At 38.3% G+C, this 16,986-nt stretch overlaps 2 protein-coding genes across 6 annotated transcripts in view; one reads left to right on the top strand and one right to left on the bottom strand.

Moving 5' to 3' along the window:
- znf512 (zinc finger protein 512) overlaps positions 1-9,384 on the bottom strand; it is a 19,247-nt gene extending 9,863 nt beyond the window's left edge. The window contains exons 1-11 of the mRNA XM_079645335.1: positions 9,137-9,384; positions 8,034-8,144; positions 7,882-7,940; positions 7,731-7,789; positions 6,506-6,719; positions 4,585-4,786; positions 4,395-4,496; positions 3,498-3,596; positions 3,069-3,193; positions 564-650; positions 175-273 (exon numbers count right to left, since the gene is read on the bottom strand). Coding sequence (XP_079501461.1) covers positions 175-273; positions 564-650; positions 3,069-3,193; positions 3,498-3,596; positions 4,395-4,496; positions 4,585-4,786; positions 6,506-6,719; positions 7,731-7,789; positions 7,882-7,940; positions 8,034-8,133 — 1,146 coding nt within the window. The 5' untranslated portion in view covers positions 8,134-8,144; positions 9,137-9,384. The remainder of the gene's footprint in view (positions 1-174; positions 274-563; positions 651-3,068; positions 3,194-3,497; positions 3,597-4,394; positions 4,497-4,584; positions 4,787-6,505; positions 6,720-7,730; positions 7,790-7,881; positions 7,941-8,033; positions 8,145-9,136) is intronic.
- Positions 9,385-11,593: 2,209 nt separating this feature from the next.
- LOC307016746 (uncharacterized protein) overlaps positions 11,594-16,986 on the top strand; it is a 35,018-nt gene continuing 29,625 nt past the window's right edge. For all 5 annotated transcript variants that reach the window (XM_079646043.1, XM_079646041.1, XM_079646042.1 and 2 more), the window contains exons 1-5: positions 11,594-11,723; positions 11,838-11,857; positions 13,591-13,782; positions 14,605-14,807; positions 16,463-16,481. In XM_079646043.1, coding sequence (XP_079502169.1) covers positions 11,842-11,857; positions 13,591-13,782; positions 14,605-14,807; positions 16,463-16,481 — 430 coding nt within the window. In that variant the 5' untranslated portion in view covers positions 11,594-11,723; positions 11,838-11,841. The remainder of the gene's footprint in view (positions 11,724-11,837; positions 11,858-13,590; positions 13,783-14,604; positions 14,808-16,462; positions 16,482-16,986) is intronic.

Consider the following 16,986-nt stretch of genomic DNA (forward strand, 5'->3'; position numbering starts at 1 on the left):
GATGTTTACATTTTGGAATGTTTATTTCTCGTCTTTTAATTTGTATAACCTTTCCCAAATTGGGATCAATAAAATACTTCTTATCTTGTCTTTATCTTATCTTGTTGATGTTGTTGATGGAGCTGTTGTGATGCTATGGTATCAAATCCAATCTCAAATGAATATAATTGTTACCTCTTTCGAGCATTTTAATTTGCCCAGTCTCTTCAGGATTTTGCGCAGTTTGTCTTTGATGGCACGATCATCCAGGTTCTTGGCGTCTTCTGCTGACGGCTGGAAACAGAGAAAAAACGTCGTATGAAATCTGAACTTCATAATCAATCCCACAAACTCCACTAAACGTGTTTTTCTTTGACTGTCAGAGTCCACTTTCAGGAGTGTCTACTGTATTTATTCATGAAATAAACATTATGTAATATGTAACTCTACTGTAAATCATAGCTGAAACACCATTTGGCGATGTTGGAATAAATCAGACATTTCTGCAAACTGTGTGTCTGAGGAAAGTATTACATTTGGAAAGTTTAAAAATGAAAGAGACATAAGTGTTAGATTATTCTCACCAGGTGGCTGTGGTCGGCCATGATGTGATACTTCATCCCTGTTGAAGACTTCAGTTGTTTCCCACAGTGCTGACAGGTGAACGGTTGCTGCACACAACACATTTCACATTATCATACGTGCCAATGTATACAGTGTGTACGCTATAAACGAGTATACATACACTCCAGTTGATTGGGACTGAAGAGTAGAGTCTTAGCAGGTTTGTTAGGGCTAGATACTTTCTTTTCAGAGGGGTTTGTGTTCTCTAGGGCAGGAGTTCCCAAAGTGGCGGTCGCGAGACCCCGAGTGGGGGACCCGAGAAGATTACAAAATAAAAACGGAAAATTAAAAAATAATAATAATTTTTTTTTTCAAATCAATGTTTTTTATCAATTTTTAATTTTTAATTATTATTAATAATAACGTTAGCATAGACATTTTTCAGGGGCGGACTAGCCATCTGTATTATTTCCCCACAACGAGGCTCCCCCTTTGACAATCCATTAGCGCAGTGTTTCTCAAACTTTTTAATACCAAGGACCACTTAACCAATAAAAAACACTCATGGATCACCTAACTCCACAAATATCCAAAAACAATAGGCCTGCTTACCCATTCCAACAGTATAATAAATTACAGCCTAATAATGACAGCTTAACCTTCTCTATATCACCTCGTTCACACATTAAATCAACAATACAAATACAACTACAGATTGTATAAGCATTTAGTTCAAATGCGATTTTAAATCCTCTCAGGTTTTACACCTCTTATTATGAAATGTAGACTACATTTATTACGGAGTTTATTTCCGAGCCAACAGACTCACAGATTGTTGGCTACTGAGAGATATGCAAAATACACTGCATGTAGTACGACACAAACCTCCGCTGTGGATTTTCAAAACAAAATACAATAAAACTATGGTCGCAGGCCCAAGTTTAACCCTCTGAGGCCTGCATGGTCTGTCTACAAAACAAAATAAAAAACGTTTATGCAGCCCCAACAACAGCCTCTGATCATCAACAGACTTCCTGCAATACTTCATCAGATGCATATATTAGATGATAATCTCTTTCTCACTCCTAACACATCTAAATCTACTTTCAGCATGGATACATGTTCATAAAATACATCCATTGTTTGTTCTATACGCTTCTTGAAATCCTAAAAACACATCGTTTTCTAGACTGGATTACAAATCACCTGAAAATGGTAAAAACAAGTGGCAACATGCTTGACGGAGGTGTTTCGCTGGGCTATATCATGCAATCGAAAGTGAAACGGAAGCTCGCTTCATTGCAGAGATATTCCCACGAGAGTGCGGAAAACTGAAATTAATTCACTAGCCCCCCCCCCCCCAGTCGACAGGGGGTCGCCAGTCTCTGGCACTGTTATTTTGGGGGTCACGGGCTGAGAAGTTTGGGAACCCCTGCTCTAGGGGACAGGAGATTGTGTATAGATAGATAGATAGATAGATAGATGGATGGATAGATAGATGGATAGATGGATAGATAGATAGGTAGATAGATAGGTAGATGGATAGATAGATGGATAGATAGATGGATAGGTAGATGGATGGATATATAGATAGATAGATAGATGGATGGATAGAAGGATAGATAGATAGGTAGATGGATAGATAGATGGATGGATAGATGGATAGATAGATAGGTAGATGGATAGATAGATAGATAGATAGATGGATAGATGGATGGATAGATAGATAGATAGATGGATAGATAGATAGGTAGATGGATAGATAGATAGATAGATAGGTAGATTGATAGATAGATAGATAGATAGATAGATAGATAGATAGATAGATAGATAGATAGATGGATAGATAGATAGGTAGATAGGTAGATAGATAGGTAGATGGATAGATAGATGGATAGATAGATGGATAGGTAGATGGATGGATATATAGATAGATAGATAGATGGATGGATAGAAGGATAGATAGATAGGTAGATGGATAGATAGATGGATGGATAGATGGATAGATAGATAGGTAGATGGATAGATAGATAGATAGATAGATGGATAGATGGATGGATAGATAGATAGATAGATGGATAGATAGATAGGTAGATGGATAGATAGATAGATAGATAGATAGATAGATAGGTAGATGGATAGATAGATAGATAGATAGATAGATAGATAGGTAGATGGATGGATATATAGAATGATAGATAGGTACTTTATTGATATCCCCCAATGTGGGAAATGTTTGCGTTGCAGCAGCATAAAAAACGGCACAGTACAGAGAAATTACGACACAAGAAATAAACAGTCAAACATATTTCTGAAATAAAAATAAAATAGCATTAAAAAGTTAGAAAATATGTATATACACATATGTGGAAAATATAGATGTGGAAAAACAAATTCATTCATTAGTAAAGCACAGTATTCATCGATTACTGTGCTTTACTTCTGTACTGTATGAGCAATGGCTCCGTCACACAGTACACATAAAAGGCTGTGTGTTTCACTCTGACTTCAGACTGTGTTCTCACCAGTCTGCAGTTCTCCATGTGCTTCTTCAGCCCCTCCACCGTCTTCCTGCTCACACTCTTACACTTCGGACAGGTCACTCTGCCTTTGGCCACGATCTGCAGCTGCCAGCGCTCCTCTGGACTTCCTGGTGGAACAAACAAACAAAGGTGAAGTTTGTTTATTTATGAAGCGCACGTCAGACACAAAGGCAATTCAAAGAGCTTTACATACTGTAGGCAATAACACATTACAATTTAGAAATAAATACATTCAACAAAAAGTGAATTCATTACAGAGATAGAAAGGAGTTCCATTCTAAGTTGAATTGAAAGTTTTTTTTCACGCAACCGTATTCTATAATCGATCTATTTACCTGAGAGAAGTCATTTTAGGTAAAACAGCGATACTTAACAGAAAGTGAACCTTTTAAAATAAATGAAACATCTCACCTGGAGGGTAGGTGGGGGGCTCCTTCTTGGTGGGGGGGGGTTTCTGATCCTCACTCGGCTGAACCGTCGGGACCTCATCAACACTGGCTGCTTCTGAACCTGGAATATTTACTGAAGATTAGGGATGGGTATCGTGAACCGGTACTCAGTCAATACCGGTACCTGATTGGACGGTACCGGTATGCCGTTAAGCCGCTGGACAAACGGTGCTGCTATCGGTATATCTAGTTGCTTGTGTCACCCCCTTTACAAGCAACTAATTGAGTACATAGATTGCACCTTGCACTATAGCCACTACATGTTTTTAAAGTGCACCCAGACCTTGGATCGCTTCGCTCTGTCCGCCATGCCTGCGGGAGTCTCACAACAATAATAATTATTATTATTATTTAGATCATATTTGACAAAACAATGAATGTCTAGTAATGAGTCTCACTCTATCTCCTCTAATATCAGACAGGATGTTGATATTGTCTACTTCCTTAGTTTAACTTTAAACCATTCTGGTTGGTTGGGAACCCTCATCCCGTGTGATGTATCCGGTTGGAGACCCTGATTGGCCACTGTAAATGCCACTCGTACTCTCTCTCAACAGCGCTCTTATTATTGTTGTGAGACTCCCGCAGGCATGGCGGACAGAGCGAAGCGATCCAAGGTCTGGGTGCACTTTAGAGGGGACACATGTTGATGTATAAAAGCAACTTAACAACAAGCAACTAAATGAAGCATTAGCAAACGAGACACTCATTGAATTTAAAACGGTGCAGCGTATTCGACAGCCTAAACAATGTGGCTGCTAGTGCTAATAATTATTTAGAACATATTTGACAAAACAATGAATGTCTAGTAATGAGTCTCAATCTATCTCCTCTAATATCAGACAGGAAGTTGACTTACAGGAGTCTCTGCCCTCTGACGGCGGAGGGAAGTTATTGACCGGAGGACTTCGCTCCATCTCCACTCTCAGGACTTTCTTCATGTTCAAGTCTGTGAAAGTAACTGAACAAAATCAATCTCCCAAATGTATAAAAGACATGAAAACGTGGATTTTGCTAAATAGGTGAGCTTTAAAGTAAAGTGTGGTTACCGGGTCTCCAGACGGGCCCTCTGTCCCCTCTCGTGTGGTTCCAGGGGGGGTCTTGGCTCCGGCCCGGTCCCCAGCTCTGATCCTCCGAGGGTCCTCGCTCTCTTCCCGCGCTCCAGCCCTGATCCTGACCCCTGTCCCGACCCGGCATCCAGACCTGGTCCTGGCTCGAGTGTCCCAGTCTGTCCCTCCCAGAGCTCCAGACCTGGTTCAGGATTCCAAGATTCAAGGCTATTATTGTCTATTATTGTATTAGCTACGGTGTGTGTAGGTCACAGGCTCCTCCATCAGTGCAACACACTTCTACATCAACATGTGTCCCCTCTTCTCCATGTCTCTTCTACATCAACATGTGTCCCCTCTTCTTCATGTCTCCTCTACATCAACATGTGTCCCCTCTTCTTCATGTCTCTTCTACATCAACATGTGTCCCCTCTTCTTCATGTCTCTTCTACATCAACATGTGTCCCCTCTTCTTCATGTCTCTTCTACATCAACATGTGTCCCCTCTTCTTCATGTCTCTTCTATATCAACATGTGTCCCCTCTTCTTCATGTCTCTTCTACATCAACATGTGTCCCCTCTTCCTCATGTCTCTTCTATATCAACATGTGTCCCCTCTTCTTCATGTCTCTTCTACATCAACATGTGTCCCCTCTTCTCCATGTCTCTTCTACATCAACATGTGTCCCCTCTTCCTCATGTCTCTTCTACATCAGCATGTGTCCCCTCTTCTTCATGTCTCTTCCACATCAACATGTGTCCCCTCTTCTCCATGTCTCTTCTACATCAACATGTGTCCCCTCTTCCTCATGTCTCTTCTACATCAGCATGTGTCCCCTCTTCTTCATGTCTCTTCTATATCAACATGTGTCCCCTCTTCTTCATGTCTCTTCTACATCAACATGTGTCCTCTCTTCTTCATGTCTCTTCTACATCAACATGTGTCCCCTCTTCTCCATGTCTCTTCTACATCAACATGTGTCCCCTCTTCTTCATGTCTCTTCTACATCAACATGTGTCCCCTCTTCTTCATGTCTCTTCTACATCAACATGTGTCCCCTCTTCTTCATGTCTCTTCTACATCAACATGTGTCCCCTCTTCTTCATGTCTCTTCTACATCAACATGTGTCCCCTCTTCTTCATGTCTCTTCTACATCAACATGTGTCCCCTCTTCTCCATGTCTCTTCTACATCAACATGTGTCCCCTCTTCTTCATGTCTCTTCTACATCAACATGTGTCCCCTCTTCTTCATGTCTCTTCTACATCAACATGTGTCCCCTCTTCTTCATGTCTCTTCTACATCAACATGTGTCCCCTCTTCTTCATGTCTCTTCTACATCAACATGTGTCCCCTCTGTGGAAAGAGACTCTGAAAGTTTCAGGAACAAAGATTCTCTCTCTTTTTGATCCATTTCTATAAAAACCTGTCTGAAAATGAGCTGATCAGATTTTGGCCACTTGATGATGTCATAAGGCGTGTGGCGCAGTGGATAGACCATTGGTGTTCGGATCAGGGGGTCACAGGTTCAAACCCCACTGCAGTCAGCAGTTTGGGAATGGGCCGTATGTAATGTACCCATTGGCCAATCCCCAACCAAGGTAACCCCCCCCCCCCCCACCTTATCACCTGAATCTCCTCCTAGAGCACCATTGAGTTCTTTCTAACCAAATGTCTCTCAGAGGGGCGTGGGGAGGGGCTCCTTATTTTCATCTAAAGTAACAGACAGAGAATCAGCACTTTGGAAACAGGGCTGAAACAGAGGGGATTATGGGTAATGCTGCAATGATCTGTTTGGTGTTTCAGCCAATCAGAGACAGGCTCTGTATATATCTGAGACCTGTGATATATTGATGAAAAACAGTATAACAGGAGACCTTTAAAATAGTGCAAGTAAATACAAATAAAATAGAATAGAACCTGGTCCTGGCTCCAGACCTGGTCCTGATTCGGCCCCCTGCTGGTTTCAGGACCTTGGGGCCACGCAGAAAGTCTCGGAGGCAGCCTGGCAGGGGGCGGGGCCAAGGAGTCTGGGTCCGCCCCATTGGCCAGACCCCCCGATGACATCACAACAGAGCAGCTGGTGGTTGGGTAATCTACTGCTCCTATGGGAACACTCTGCAGCTCCTCATACCTGATAGAAAACAGTATATTTACATTTCATACATATTTTAATTTATTATTAATTATTTATTATTAATTTATACATTTATTTTATTTTGTGTTTTTACCTATTTTATGGTCTGTGATCCGAGCTTTGTATTTTATTTATTTCTCTGTTCAGCACTTTGGTCTGGAGTTTTTAAAGTGCGTTTCAAATAAAGCTGTATTGTATAGATTTTAAAGCTAGCTAACTTTGTACCTTTCTAAATAAATTGCCACTGTGGACAGGACGCTGCCTAACTTTATTTGATGTATAACTGATTCATGTTACAACATTGGAGCGCTTAAAAAGTATTTTTTTGAGAGACATTTGTATTTCTAAGATTGTCACAAGCATTTGAAAATGTGGATGGCCTATTAGTGGTGATAAACCTGACATTTTGAAAAGCACAATAACTTGCCCATTAGTTTTGAGATACTGAATATTTTTTAAGCTGCGTCTATTGGTTCAGTAGTGAACAATACGTTTATAAATGTTTATATTCTTCATTACAGAGTTCATACACTTTTTCACCAATGATTTTCAATGACCAATAAAATGACTCTTTCTCAGCGGTACGACTGGAACAGGAAAATAAGGTTTGCATATGAAACATGTTGTGCCTATCTAAAACAAATCAAATAGGCTTACGAGCTTAAAGCAACTAAAATTTCTCACCAGCAAAAACACCTCGTCGGTTAAATGCCATTTTACGTTTCATTACTATACGATACAGTATGTATTATCATTATAGTATTACTATTTCTGCGATTAGATAAAATATAAATTATATTTAATGCAACTTTAGTTACATTTCCATGACTTTTCCAAAAATGTGGGAAAAATATTGTTTTCCAAAACTTTTCCAGGGCCTGGAAATAGCATTTTGAATTTCCATGACTTTTCCAGGTTTTTAATGACCGTAAGAACCCTGTCATTATTATCAGTGTTTTCTGTATCTGTCATGCAAATCTAAAATCAACAGGTCGACGAGTCTCTTACCTTTTTCTACCGTAGGTTCTCTTCATCTTTAGAGCGTCCATGGCTTCAGACTCGTCATTCTGAAACATTTGTAAAGTGTGCATAAAGTACATTTCTGGATATAGAGCATTTCATGTAACAGGTGTTGTACTTATTATGAGTGTATTCTCACCTTGGGATACCCAGCTGAATTTAAGTCACAGGGTCTTTCAGGTACTCGCTGAACAACTACTGGAGAGAATATAAAAGTTCATTCAAAATCAGAAAAATAAACTCAATAACTACCACCATAATTATGTTGATAAAGAATACACTGTTCTTTACCTGGACATGGCACTCCACTTTTAGGCTGGGAGTGGACTGATCTCCTCTTCCTCGGCACATACAGAGGTGACATATCCCCTCCGATGGGAGCAGGGTCCATGCTAGGAAACCCTGCAGACACCCCCGTTAAAACACAGAAGAGGGAACATCACAGTGAGTGGTATTTCACAAAATTCAACCTAATAAACACAAAGATCAGAGCGACACTGAGCAAAGTCAGATTTTAATTGTCCTTAGATGCCAATGAGATGAAGGTCTATAATCATTTTATACAAATCAGCGTTTATGCAGGTTTTAACAAGTAAAATGTAGCATTTGTTAAACACCACATGCATTGAAATGTGATTTGGTACTTAGAGAATATGATGGAGCTAATATTTCAGTATTTACTTAAGATTTTGAAGGATGTATTGTGTGTACGTCTGTTATGGTAATTTGCATTAAACAAGATTTTAAATGAGCTCCACTTTTACCAGCTGCAGCGTCAAAGTGATGAACACACGGAAACATCACTAATTATATTCCAGTAATACAACACCTGACATAATAACTACTACTTCTACTTTTGTATGCTTATACTTTTGTTTAACTGCATTACTTTCACTTGTAGTTTTAATTTAGTTAAATGTCTAAAACATGTTCCACCTCTGCATATAACCTTACATATGGTTGCAAATAAAGCTTTATCTGTACTAGCATCATAAAGGTTTTACTGTCTGAATGCTTTCGTTAAAGTAGTAAAATGATGTGTTTCCTGCTCCTGATGAATTACTATGATGATTATGTTTACAGTGTTTCCATCATGCTGGACACCTGAACGCAGCTTCCATGTCACACTGAAGGCCACTGACATGCAGCTTTAATGGAAACACTGAACAACCAGTTATAATGCAGTTAAAGCGAGGAATGTGTTTTTTTCTCGGTCCAGCAACCCTGTAAAAAAGAAAAAAAACAGCCTTTCCTGGAGCTGAGGAAAAGATCAATAAAACAAAAACATGTTTCTTTTCCGGGATGCAGGAAACAGCTGAACCATACAGTGTTTTTCCTGCACACCATAACCTGCTCTTCGTGGTTTTTCTTCACCAAATGAGAGGAGATCTTACCGTCCTACAGCTCTTTCCTCTACGGAGCCTCCATGTCTGAGGCCGGCCTCCTCGGAAGCCTTTTCCCCGGCTTTGACACCCTGAGGACGGCTAAGCTGCACAGCGAGGCCCGGTCCTGGAGCTACACAGAGTCTGGAGAAACAAACATGTACAGTATCTGCATGTGGAGCATAATTCACCACTCTGTATTTCTGTTTGTGAGCGGAACGCCCTCCTGCTGGAGAACAAATAAGACCCGCATCTGCTGCTGCCTTCACGGGCTGTGGGAAATACCGCAAGTTACAAAATCAGCTCTATTCACTAAGCATGCAGTGGTAAAAAAGAAATTACTCCGATCTTCAAAAAAATATGCTAAAAAAACCAAGTAAAATATAGCATTTTTTTTGTGTAAAAATACCAATATCACATTATAGAAATATTTAGTTACAAGCAAAACAATTCATGCTTTATCTCAAGTTAGATTCAGAGATTCATGATTCAAAGGTTTTGTTGTCATTATGCACAAAGCTACAGTGTAGAAATGGCAATGCAAATATTATGACCTCCAACAATCCAACATATATAATAAAATACAAAAACACTAATTAAAAAGTAGTGCAAAAATGATATATATTAAAGTGCAACAGTCATTTATTATTCTAAAACTCGTTTTGCTGAATGACCCATTTTAATATCTTTATTTTTGTCAGTGTATTATAATTATTGATGCATTAATGTGTTCATCCCAGCTGGTTTTGAAACTACTCAGTATCTCACGTATCTACTAAAATGCATGATCATGTTTTAGCTGATTGTATTTTATATAAAAAACATGAACCTGCAAGGAATTTAAAAACGAGTATTATCTGATACATGTAATTGGAGCAACAAAAGTATATGTTTGCCCCTGAGATGTAATGCACAGGAAGTAAAGGCTGATCAAATGAAAATATTTAAGTTGTAGGAGTTTACGAGCAGACCTTGAATGCAGCATTAGGGGGGGCGTGTCCTCCTGACAGCAGCCTGCCTCTGAGAGCTGATAGGCTGCATCAGGGGAGTGGGATATAAGTAGACATTTAATACAAATAATGAAAAGTTTAAAATGAAATCAAGTTTGAGGGTCAAGCTGTAAGACTGAGTAGATTTAAAAGTAATTAAAGTTGCATTTAAGATCTTCATTCCTGTACATTATTTAATGTTCTCCTCTTATTTTATTTGACATGTATACAGTTAATTCATTTTTGATTATAATGATTGATCATGAAAGTGTTATCAAAGCTGGTAAAGGTGCAGCTAGTTTGAATGACTTTGTATACTGCAGGGTAGCTTGAGGATTTACTCCAGGTGGAACTAAAGTCTGATTTAACACTTGATTAGATTTCACATCATTCATCCACATCTGTGAAGTAACTAAAAGTATTAAATACATGTAGTGGAGTAACAGTACAAAGTAGCATAAAGGGAAATATTCCAGTACAAGTCTCAAAGTTGTACTTAAGTACTGTACTTTAGTACATCTACCAGTTACTTCCCTCTTCTGCTACTTTCTACTTTTTCTGCTACATTTATTTAATCCCTTTAGTTACTTCACAGATGTGGATGAATGATGTGAAATATAATCAAGTGTTGAATCAGACTTTAGTTCCACCTGGAGTAAATCCACAAGCTACCCTGCAGTATACAAAGTCATTCAAACTAGCTGCACCTTTACCAGCTTTGAGAACACCTTATCTCTGAGTACTTCTACTTTTACTCAAGTACAATATCTGAGTACTTCTAGTTTAACTCAAGTACAAGATGTGAGTACTTCTACTTTTACTCATGTAAAATATCTGAGTACTTCTAGTTTAACTCAAGTACAAGATCTGAGTATTTATACTTTTACTCAAGTACAAGATCTGAGTACTTCTACTTTAACTCAAGATTGGAGTACTTCTAGTTTAACTCAAGTACAAGATCTGAGTATTTCTACTTTTACTCAAGTACAATATCTGAGTACTTCTAGTTTAACTCAAGTACAAGATCTGAGTACTTCTACTTTTACTCATGTAAAATATCTGAGTACTTCTAGTTTAACTCAAGTACAAGATCTGAGTATTTCTACTTTTACTCATGTACAATATCTGAGTACTTCTACTTTAACTCAAGATTGGAGTACTTCTACTTTTACTCAAGTACAAGATCTGAGTACTTCTAGTTTAACTCAAGTACAAGATCTGAGTACTTCTACTTTTACTCAAGTACAAGATGTGAGTACTTCTAGTTTAACTCAAGTACAAGATGTGAGTACTTCTACTTTTACTCAAGTACAAGATGTGAGTACTTCTAGTTTAACTCAAGTACAAGATGTGAGTACTTCTACTTTTACTCAAGTACAAGATGTGAGTACTTCCCACCTCTGTTTCTGGATAAACTCAGTGTCTCCTCTCCTCTTCCTGCAGGGTTCACCAGAGAGCACGTAGCCGCAGAAAGTGAAAGTGAAAGAGCTGAGCAACATACCAGAGTCAGCCCAGAGAAGCTATCAGTCTTTTCAGTAAGTACTCTTCTTTTAAGGCTGCTGCATATCTACCTTGAAACGGGGTTACTCTGCAGGTTATACAACTCCAAGGTAATTTTAATTAAGTCTCACAGACTAACGCACGCTTTTTTAAGAGACAGAGAAGAGCGTTTGTGACGCATGTTTGAAGTGTGTGTACTAAAGCTTTCAATTTCTCTTCCTCAGAAACATGGACCAGAAAAAGGGTAAGAAGTGTCTTTAGAAATGAACTACATGTACACATTTGCAACTTTATACACATTTCAGAGGTGATCTTTTTTTTCTGACAGCTTTAACGACTTTACAGATTACAATTCGTGCTTCCTGTCTAATGAACACCACGTGTCTCTAAATGGGATGATTTTAAATGTCAATGTATCCGTCAAATGTAAGGATTAGCAGGATATACAGCCTGTGTTATATGACAGTAACACCCTAAGGGGCCATTTTACAGCACAATGAATACTTTCACTTTCAAAATTCAAAGCTCAGTATCTGCTAATACTCACACACAGCTTTAAATATAATATTTAATTTAGTTTCAGGGTGTGGGCACTTTAACTTGAAGGACCTATGTGTAGGACAGGGCGGAATTATTCTCAGAAATGGAATATAATATTTACACAATGACATGATTATGAAAAAGGTTGTGCTTTTATCTTGCTGGACTAAACTTATAACCATCATAACGTTGTGTTTGCTACGAAGCTTCTCCCCAATATTCATAATTCCAATGGAAACCCTCACTTGGCTTTTTTTTAGGCTTTTTTGTTCTAGGTTGGCATCGAAAAAAACGAATTCTTGCAGATCATAGTTGTAATCAGCAACTTCACCACTAGATGTCAGTAAAACTACACACTGGTCCTTTAATTCAGTGGTACCCAACCCTAGAGGTACTGGAGGGTATTGCAGGGGATAGGAAGAAAGATTAGGGATTGCAATATACCGTATTTCCACACAAAAAAACATATTCAAATCCATTTTCATAATCCTCTTGTCTCACCCCAGAACCATCAAAACTTATGAAAGACAAGCAAGTGTCAAGTGTGTCTCAATAAAAGTTCTTAACATAGATGTTGAAACTGCTAGAAGTGAGTCTTAATATTATTATTTTTCACTCACAAGAAGTTCAAATGCATTTGTATTAAGGGTGAGGTATAAGTGATTTTCATCTAAGGAGCAGTTGGGTTAAATACAATTACAAAAGGTTTAACACAAGAACATAAAAAAAAACACATGTTGATACTTCAACATGTGTTTTTTAAATTTTTTTAATGTTTTTTTTTCTATTTTGAGATGTTTTCATTTTAGAATTGTTTATTTCTACCCTTTTAATTTCTCTTATGTGCAACGCCTTGTCTTTTGTGCAGCTGCCACGCAAACATGTCCCCAATTGGGATCAAGAGAGTACATGTTATCTTATTTAATCACAGATAAGTGATTCTTATAGAATGGTGACCAACGCAAGGGGAACACGGGACAAAAAAGTTGGCTTTAAGTGAACAAAATAAGTACTTTTCCACCATGGTGTTCTGTCAAGACTGCAACATTCTATTATTATAGACAATAGACTACATTTAGTAACTCAAATCAAGCTGCTTTACGAATATTTCTGAAATATTTTTAATGGTTTAACTGATCAAATGTAGTGAGATGGGAGTTGGTTGTTGTGATAAACCAACAGAGACAATTTCACAATTGGATCTCTGGTCGTTAATAATGACAGAGAGGTAAAAACAGAACAAAAGCATGCATATTGGTTCGTTATATTATGGTGGTGGTTTTGGGAAGATGTGAAAACTCTACTTCTATATTTTTACAATCAGGTGGCTTTTGAGACTTTACAGTAAGTCACACTTTTGGACATGGTTCTTCTACATCTGGGTATGTAGTATAAATTAAAAAAAAATTACTCAAAACAAATCTTCTCTGTGTTTAGTGCCGGGGAAGAAATTCCATGTCTCCGTGGCAGGATTTACCAACGGTGCTCATCAGACCTATGTTAATGACCTCAAAGGGTTGGGTCAAATCGAGGTGATCTCTCCTGAACAAAGTGACTACTTGGTGCTTTTCTGTCCCATCGCGTCTCGAGTTGGAAAAGACATCGGAGAGACATTGAACAAAATCCCAGGTAGGAAATGTCTAGGACGATAATTGCCCGATTTCCCACTGGTTATTCAAAGGTACACAGGGAAATGTTAAAAAACGTTGTGTTATCTGTTAGAAAAATCTCACTCGTCACCGGCTTGAGCTTCAATATCAGGATCCATGTATTTATTATCCTCTCAAGAATGGAACTAGTCAAAACAAAAAGAGAATTTGTTGGTATTTTTGTCAAAATGTCAAAATTCTGACATTTTCTCAAAAATCTAACTTTTTCAAAAAAATTCTTACTTTTTCTCAAAACTCTGACTTTTTCTCAAAATTTGGATTTTTTTCTCAAAACTCTGACTTTTTCTAAAAATCTCAAAAATCTGACTATTTCCTAAAAAATCGGATTTTTTCTTAAAATCTCAAAATGTTAATAATCCCTGGTCCCCGGCTTGAGCTTGAATCTCAGGATCCATGTATCTGTGATCCTCTCCAGAATGGAAGTAGTCATCACATACAGAGCATCAACTAGTTCCTGAACAGTGTCCTTCACATGCTGATATCCAAGAGAGGGAGTTCCACAGTCACAAGATGGAGGAATAGAAAGCAGTATTCAATGTTTACTTCAGATTAGCTCCACGTCAGAAAATGAGCATGCTTGTCATATGTCTCTCTCCATAGAGGCTGAATCATCATGTTAATCACATAGCTATCATATGCCTCAAACAGTCCTGATGCTCTTCTAGGTAATCAAACATCCTGTCATGTTCATAGCTACAGTTGGGATACCTCTGTTAGCATGTTACTCCCATATTGGAAGAGTACATTCAGTATTTTCCCAACATTATCTCTGTGCTCACAGGTGGGAAACCAATCGTTCTGGTGGTGATGCATCACACCTACGACAAAGATCATTTTGTGCCTGAAAGCAGGAGACTTGTGGAAAACCAGGAGGTCATCGTCACCGTAGACGTTCTGTTCCATGAGAGCAAAATGCTGATCTGCAACCACAATTACATGGCCTGGTGTCAGGTCAAGGATGTTCTTGTGGTTTCCCCTGGACCGGTAATCCATTTCACACACAATCAATGTGAAAATAACTGATCATGTGACTTTAAAGGGCTAGTTTGGATGTTTAGAAGTGGGGTTTTATGAGGTGTTTATCTCAACCCGATATCACAGCAAGACGTGAAGATGTCACGATTTCGTCCCTTCAAACGTAACAGACACGGTATTGTTAACCAGTGGAGAAATAACCGGAAATGCCAAGCAAATGCTCTACCCCGACGGTCGGTTGTTATTGTCAATATTAATATAATAATTATTTATTTTTTAATAGTCACACTCGATTACGCCGATTTTCTTGTTGCCCCAGCTGGTCGACACCTCTTTTAGCAGAAACAAAGGCTACATTAATGCATTAAATCGATGTTAATCCATGCGTGTGGATGTGGAATTAACGGACGTGACGTTGTGCGATTGAGTTGCCAGGCAACAGCTTGGGTTCATGTTAATTTACAAACTCTTCAACTACAACCTTAGTTATATTTAAAATGATGTTAGAAGTCCTCACGAAATACTTTAATGCAAATTAAAATGTAAATGTGAAGGAATGTGTGTATAACAAAATACACCGGTGATAAAATGAAACCGGAAACTGACGTAGGCAAGATCCTCAGCTCGATGATTGGATGGTTTAGCCGCAATGCATGCAGGGATTTGGTGTTTATGTGATGTGAAATCTGAAAACGTTTTTTTTAAATAAAATAATACTTTATTCCGAGTGTGCTTGCTTTTCTCTTTGAATATCATCACATAACATTGTAATACATGGTTCGGCTGCATTAAATATTACATATCTGCCGTAGTTCTCTATTTATAGAGCCCTGCTGAGAAGACTTCTAGACAAACAGGAGAATTGCCGCCAAAACTGAAAACGTGACGTGGATCATAAATATATAAGCAATTAAACAACATCTTACATTTCTGTTCACACAATACGTCTCCTTGCAGTATGTATTAACATGTTTTTAAATATAACTACGGTTGTAGTTGAAGAGTTTGTAAATTAACATGAACCGAAGCTGTTACCTGGCAACTCAATCGCACAACGTCACGTCCGTTAATTCCACATCCAAACCTATGATCCACACGCATGGATTAACATCGATGTAATACATTAATGTAGCCTTTGTTTCTGCTAAAAGAGGTGTCAACCAGCTGGGCAACAAGAAAATTGGCGTAATCGAGTGTGACTCTTAAAAAATTAATCATTACGTCGGGGTAGCATTTGCTTGGCATTTCCGGTTATTTCTCCACTGGTTAACAATACCGTGTAACTGTCACGTTTGAAGGGACGAAATCGTGACATCTTCACGTCTCCCAGCATGGTAAATCGTCACATGTTCACGTCTTGCCGTGACACCGGGTTGGTTTATCTACTGTTCATTGTATCAGTTACAGTAGATGGCGGAGCGCACCCCAAAAAAGGGACACCCAACATAAAAAATGAAAGATAATTCTAAGTGTACAGTATATTTGGAATATCTTCTGTGCTTAACCTTGCTATAAGCTCTAACTATACCTGATAAATACTTCAATCAACCCCAACTAATAACATTCAAATTATCCCTTCAAGAGGTTAGGAAGCATTGCTGTGGTTTACCTCTGAATGGATGAATTTCTTCTGAATGACACTCGTTTTTTTCCTTCTCTTTCAGGTCAGCAGCTGGCGATCTTGTAAGTATGGCTTTAATAATAACCTTTTAATTTCCGATGACAGTTTTCCAAGTGTTTTGCTCACATGTACATATCTACATTAAAGCCATTGCCATGTGAAAACCTTCTGTCTATAGTGGCTGTGAAGGGATATTTACCTAGTAGTACTCACGTGTACAAATATTACACTATTAGGAAGTTAAAACCGGTGTTTTTCAAAATAGAATCCATTTAGTAACATCAACCCATCATAATACCCAAAATATCCTTATTTGTATTTTCTGAAGGAGCTGCAAATCAAATTGAAACCTATATATAGGACATAAGACAAAACAAGTATTAATAATACAAAAATAAAAATAGTGCAGATGAAACACAGTACGATACATTTGAATGCAATTATAGGTGTACAATGAAAGTACTTCTACTTTAACTCAAGTACAAGATGTGAGTACTTCCCACCTCTGTCACATTGTCAACATGTTATCTGTGGTACATATCGTATCTGGATGAACTCAGTGTCTCC

This window comes from Notothenia rossii, assembly GCF_949606895.1.
Source record: "Notothenia rossii genome assembly, chromosome: 8".
Lineage (NCBI taxonomy): Eukaryota > Metazoa > Chordata > Actinopteri > Perciformes > Nototheniidae > Notothenia > Notothenia rossii.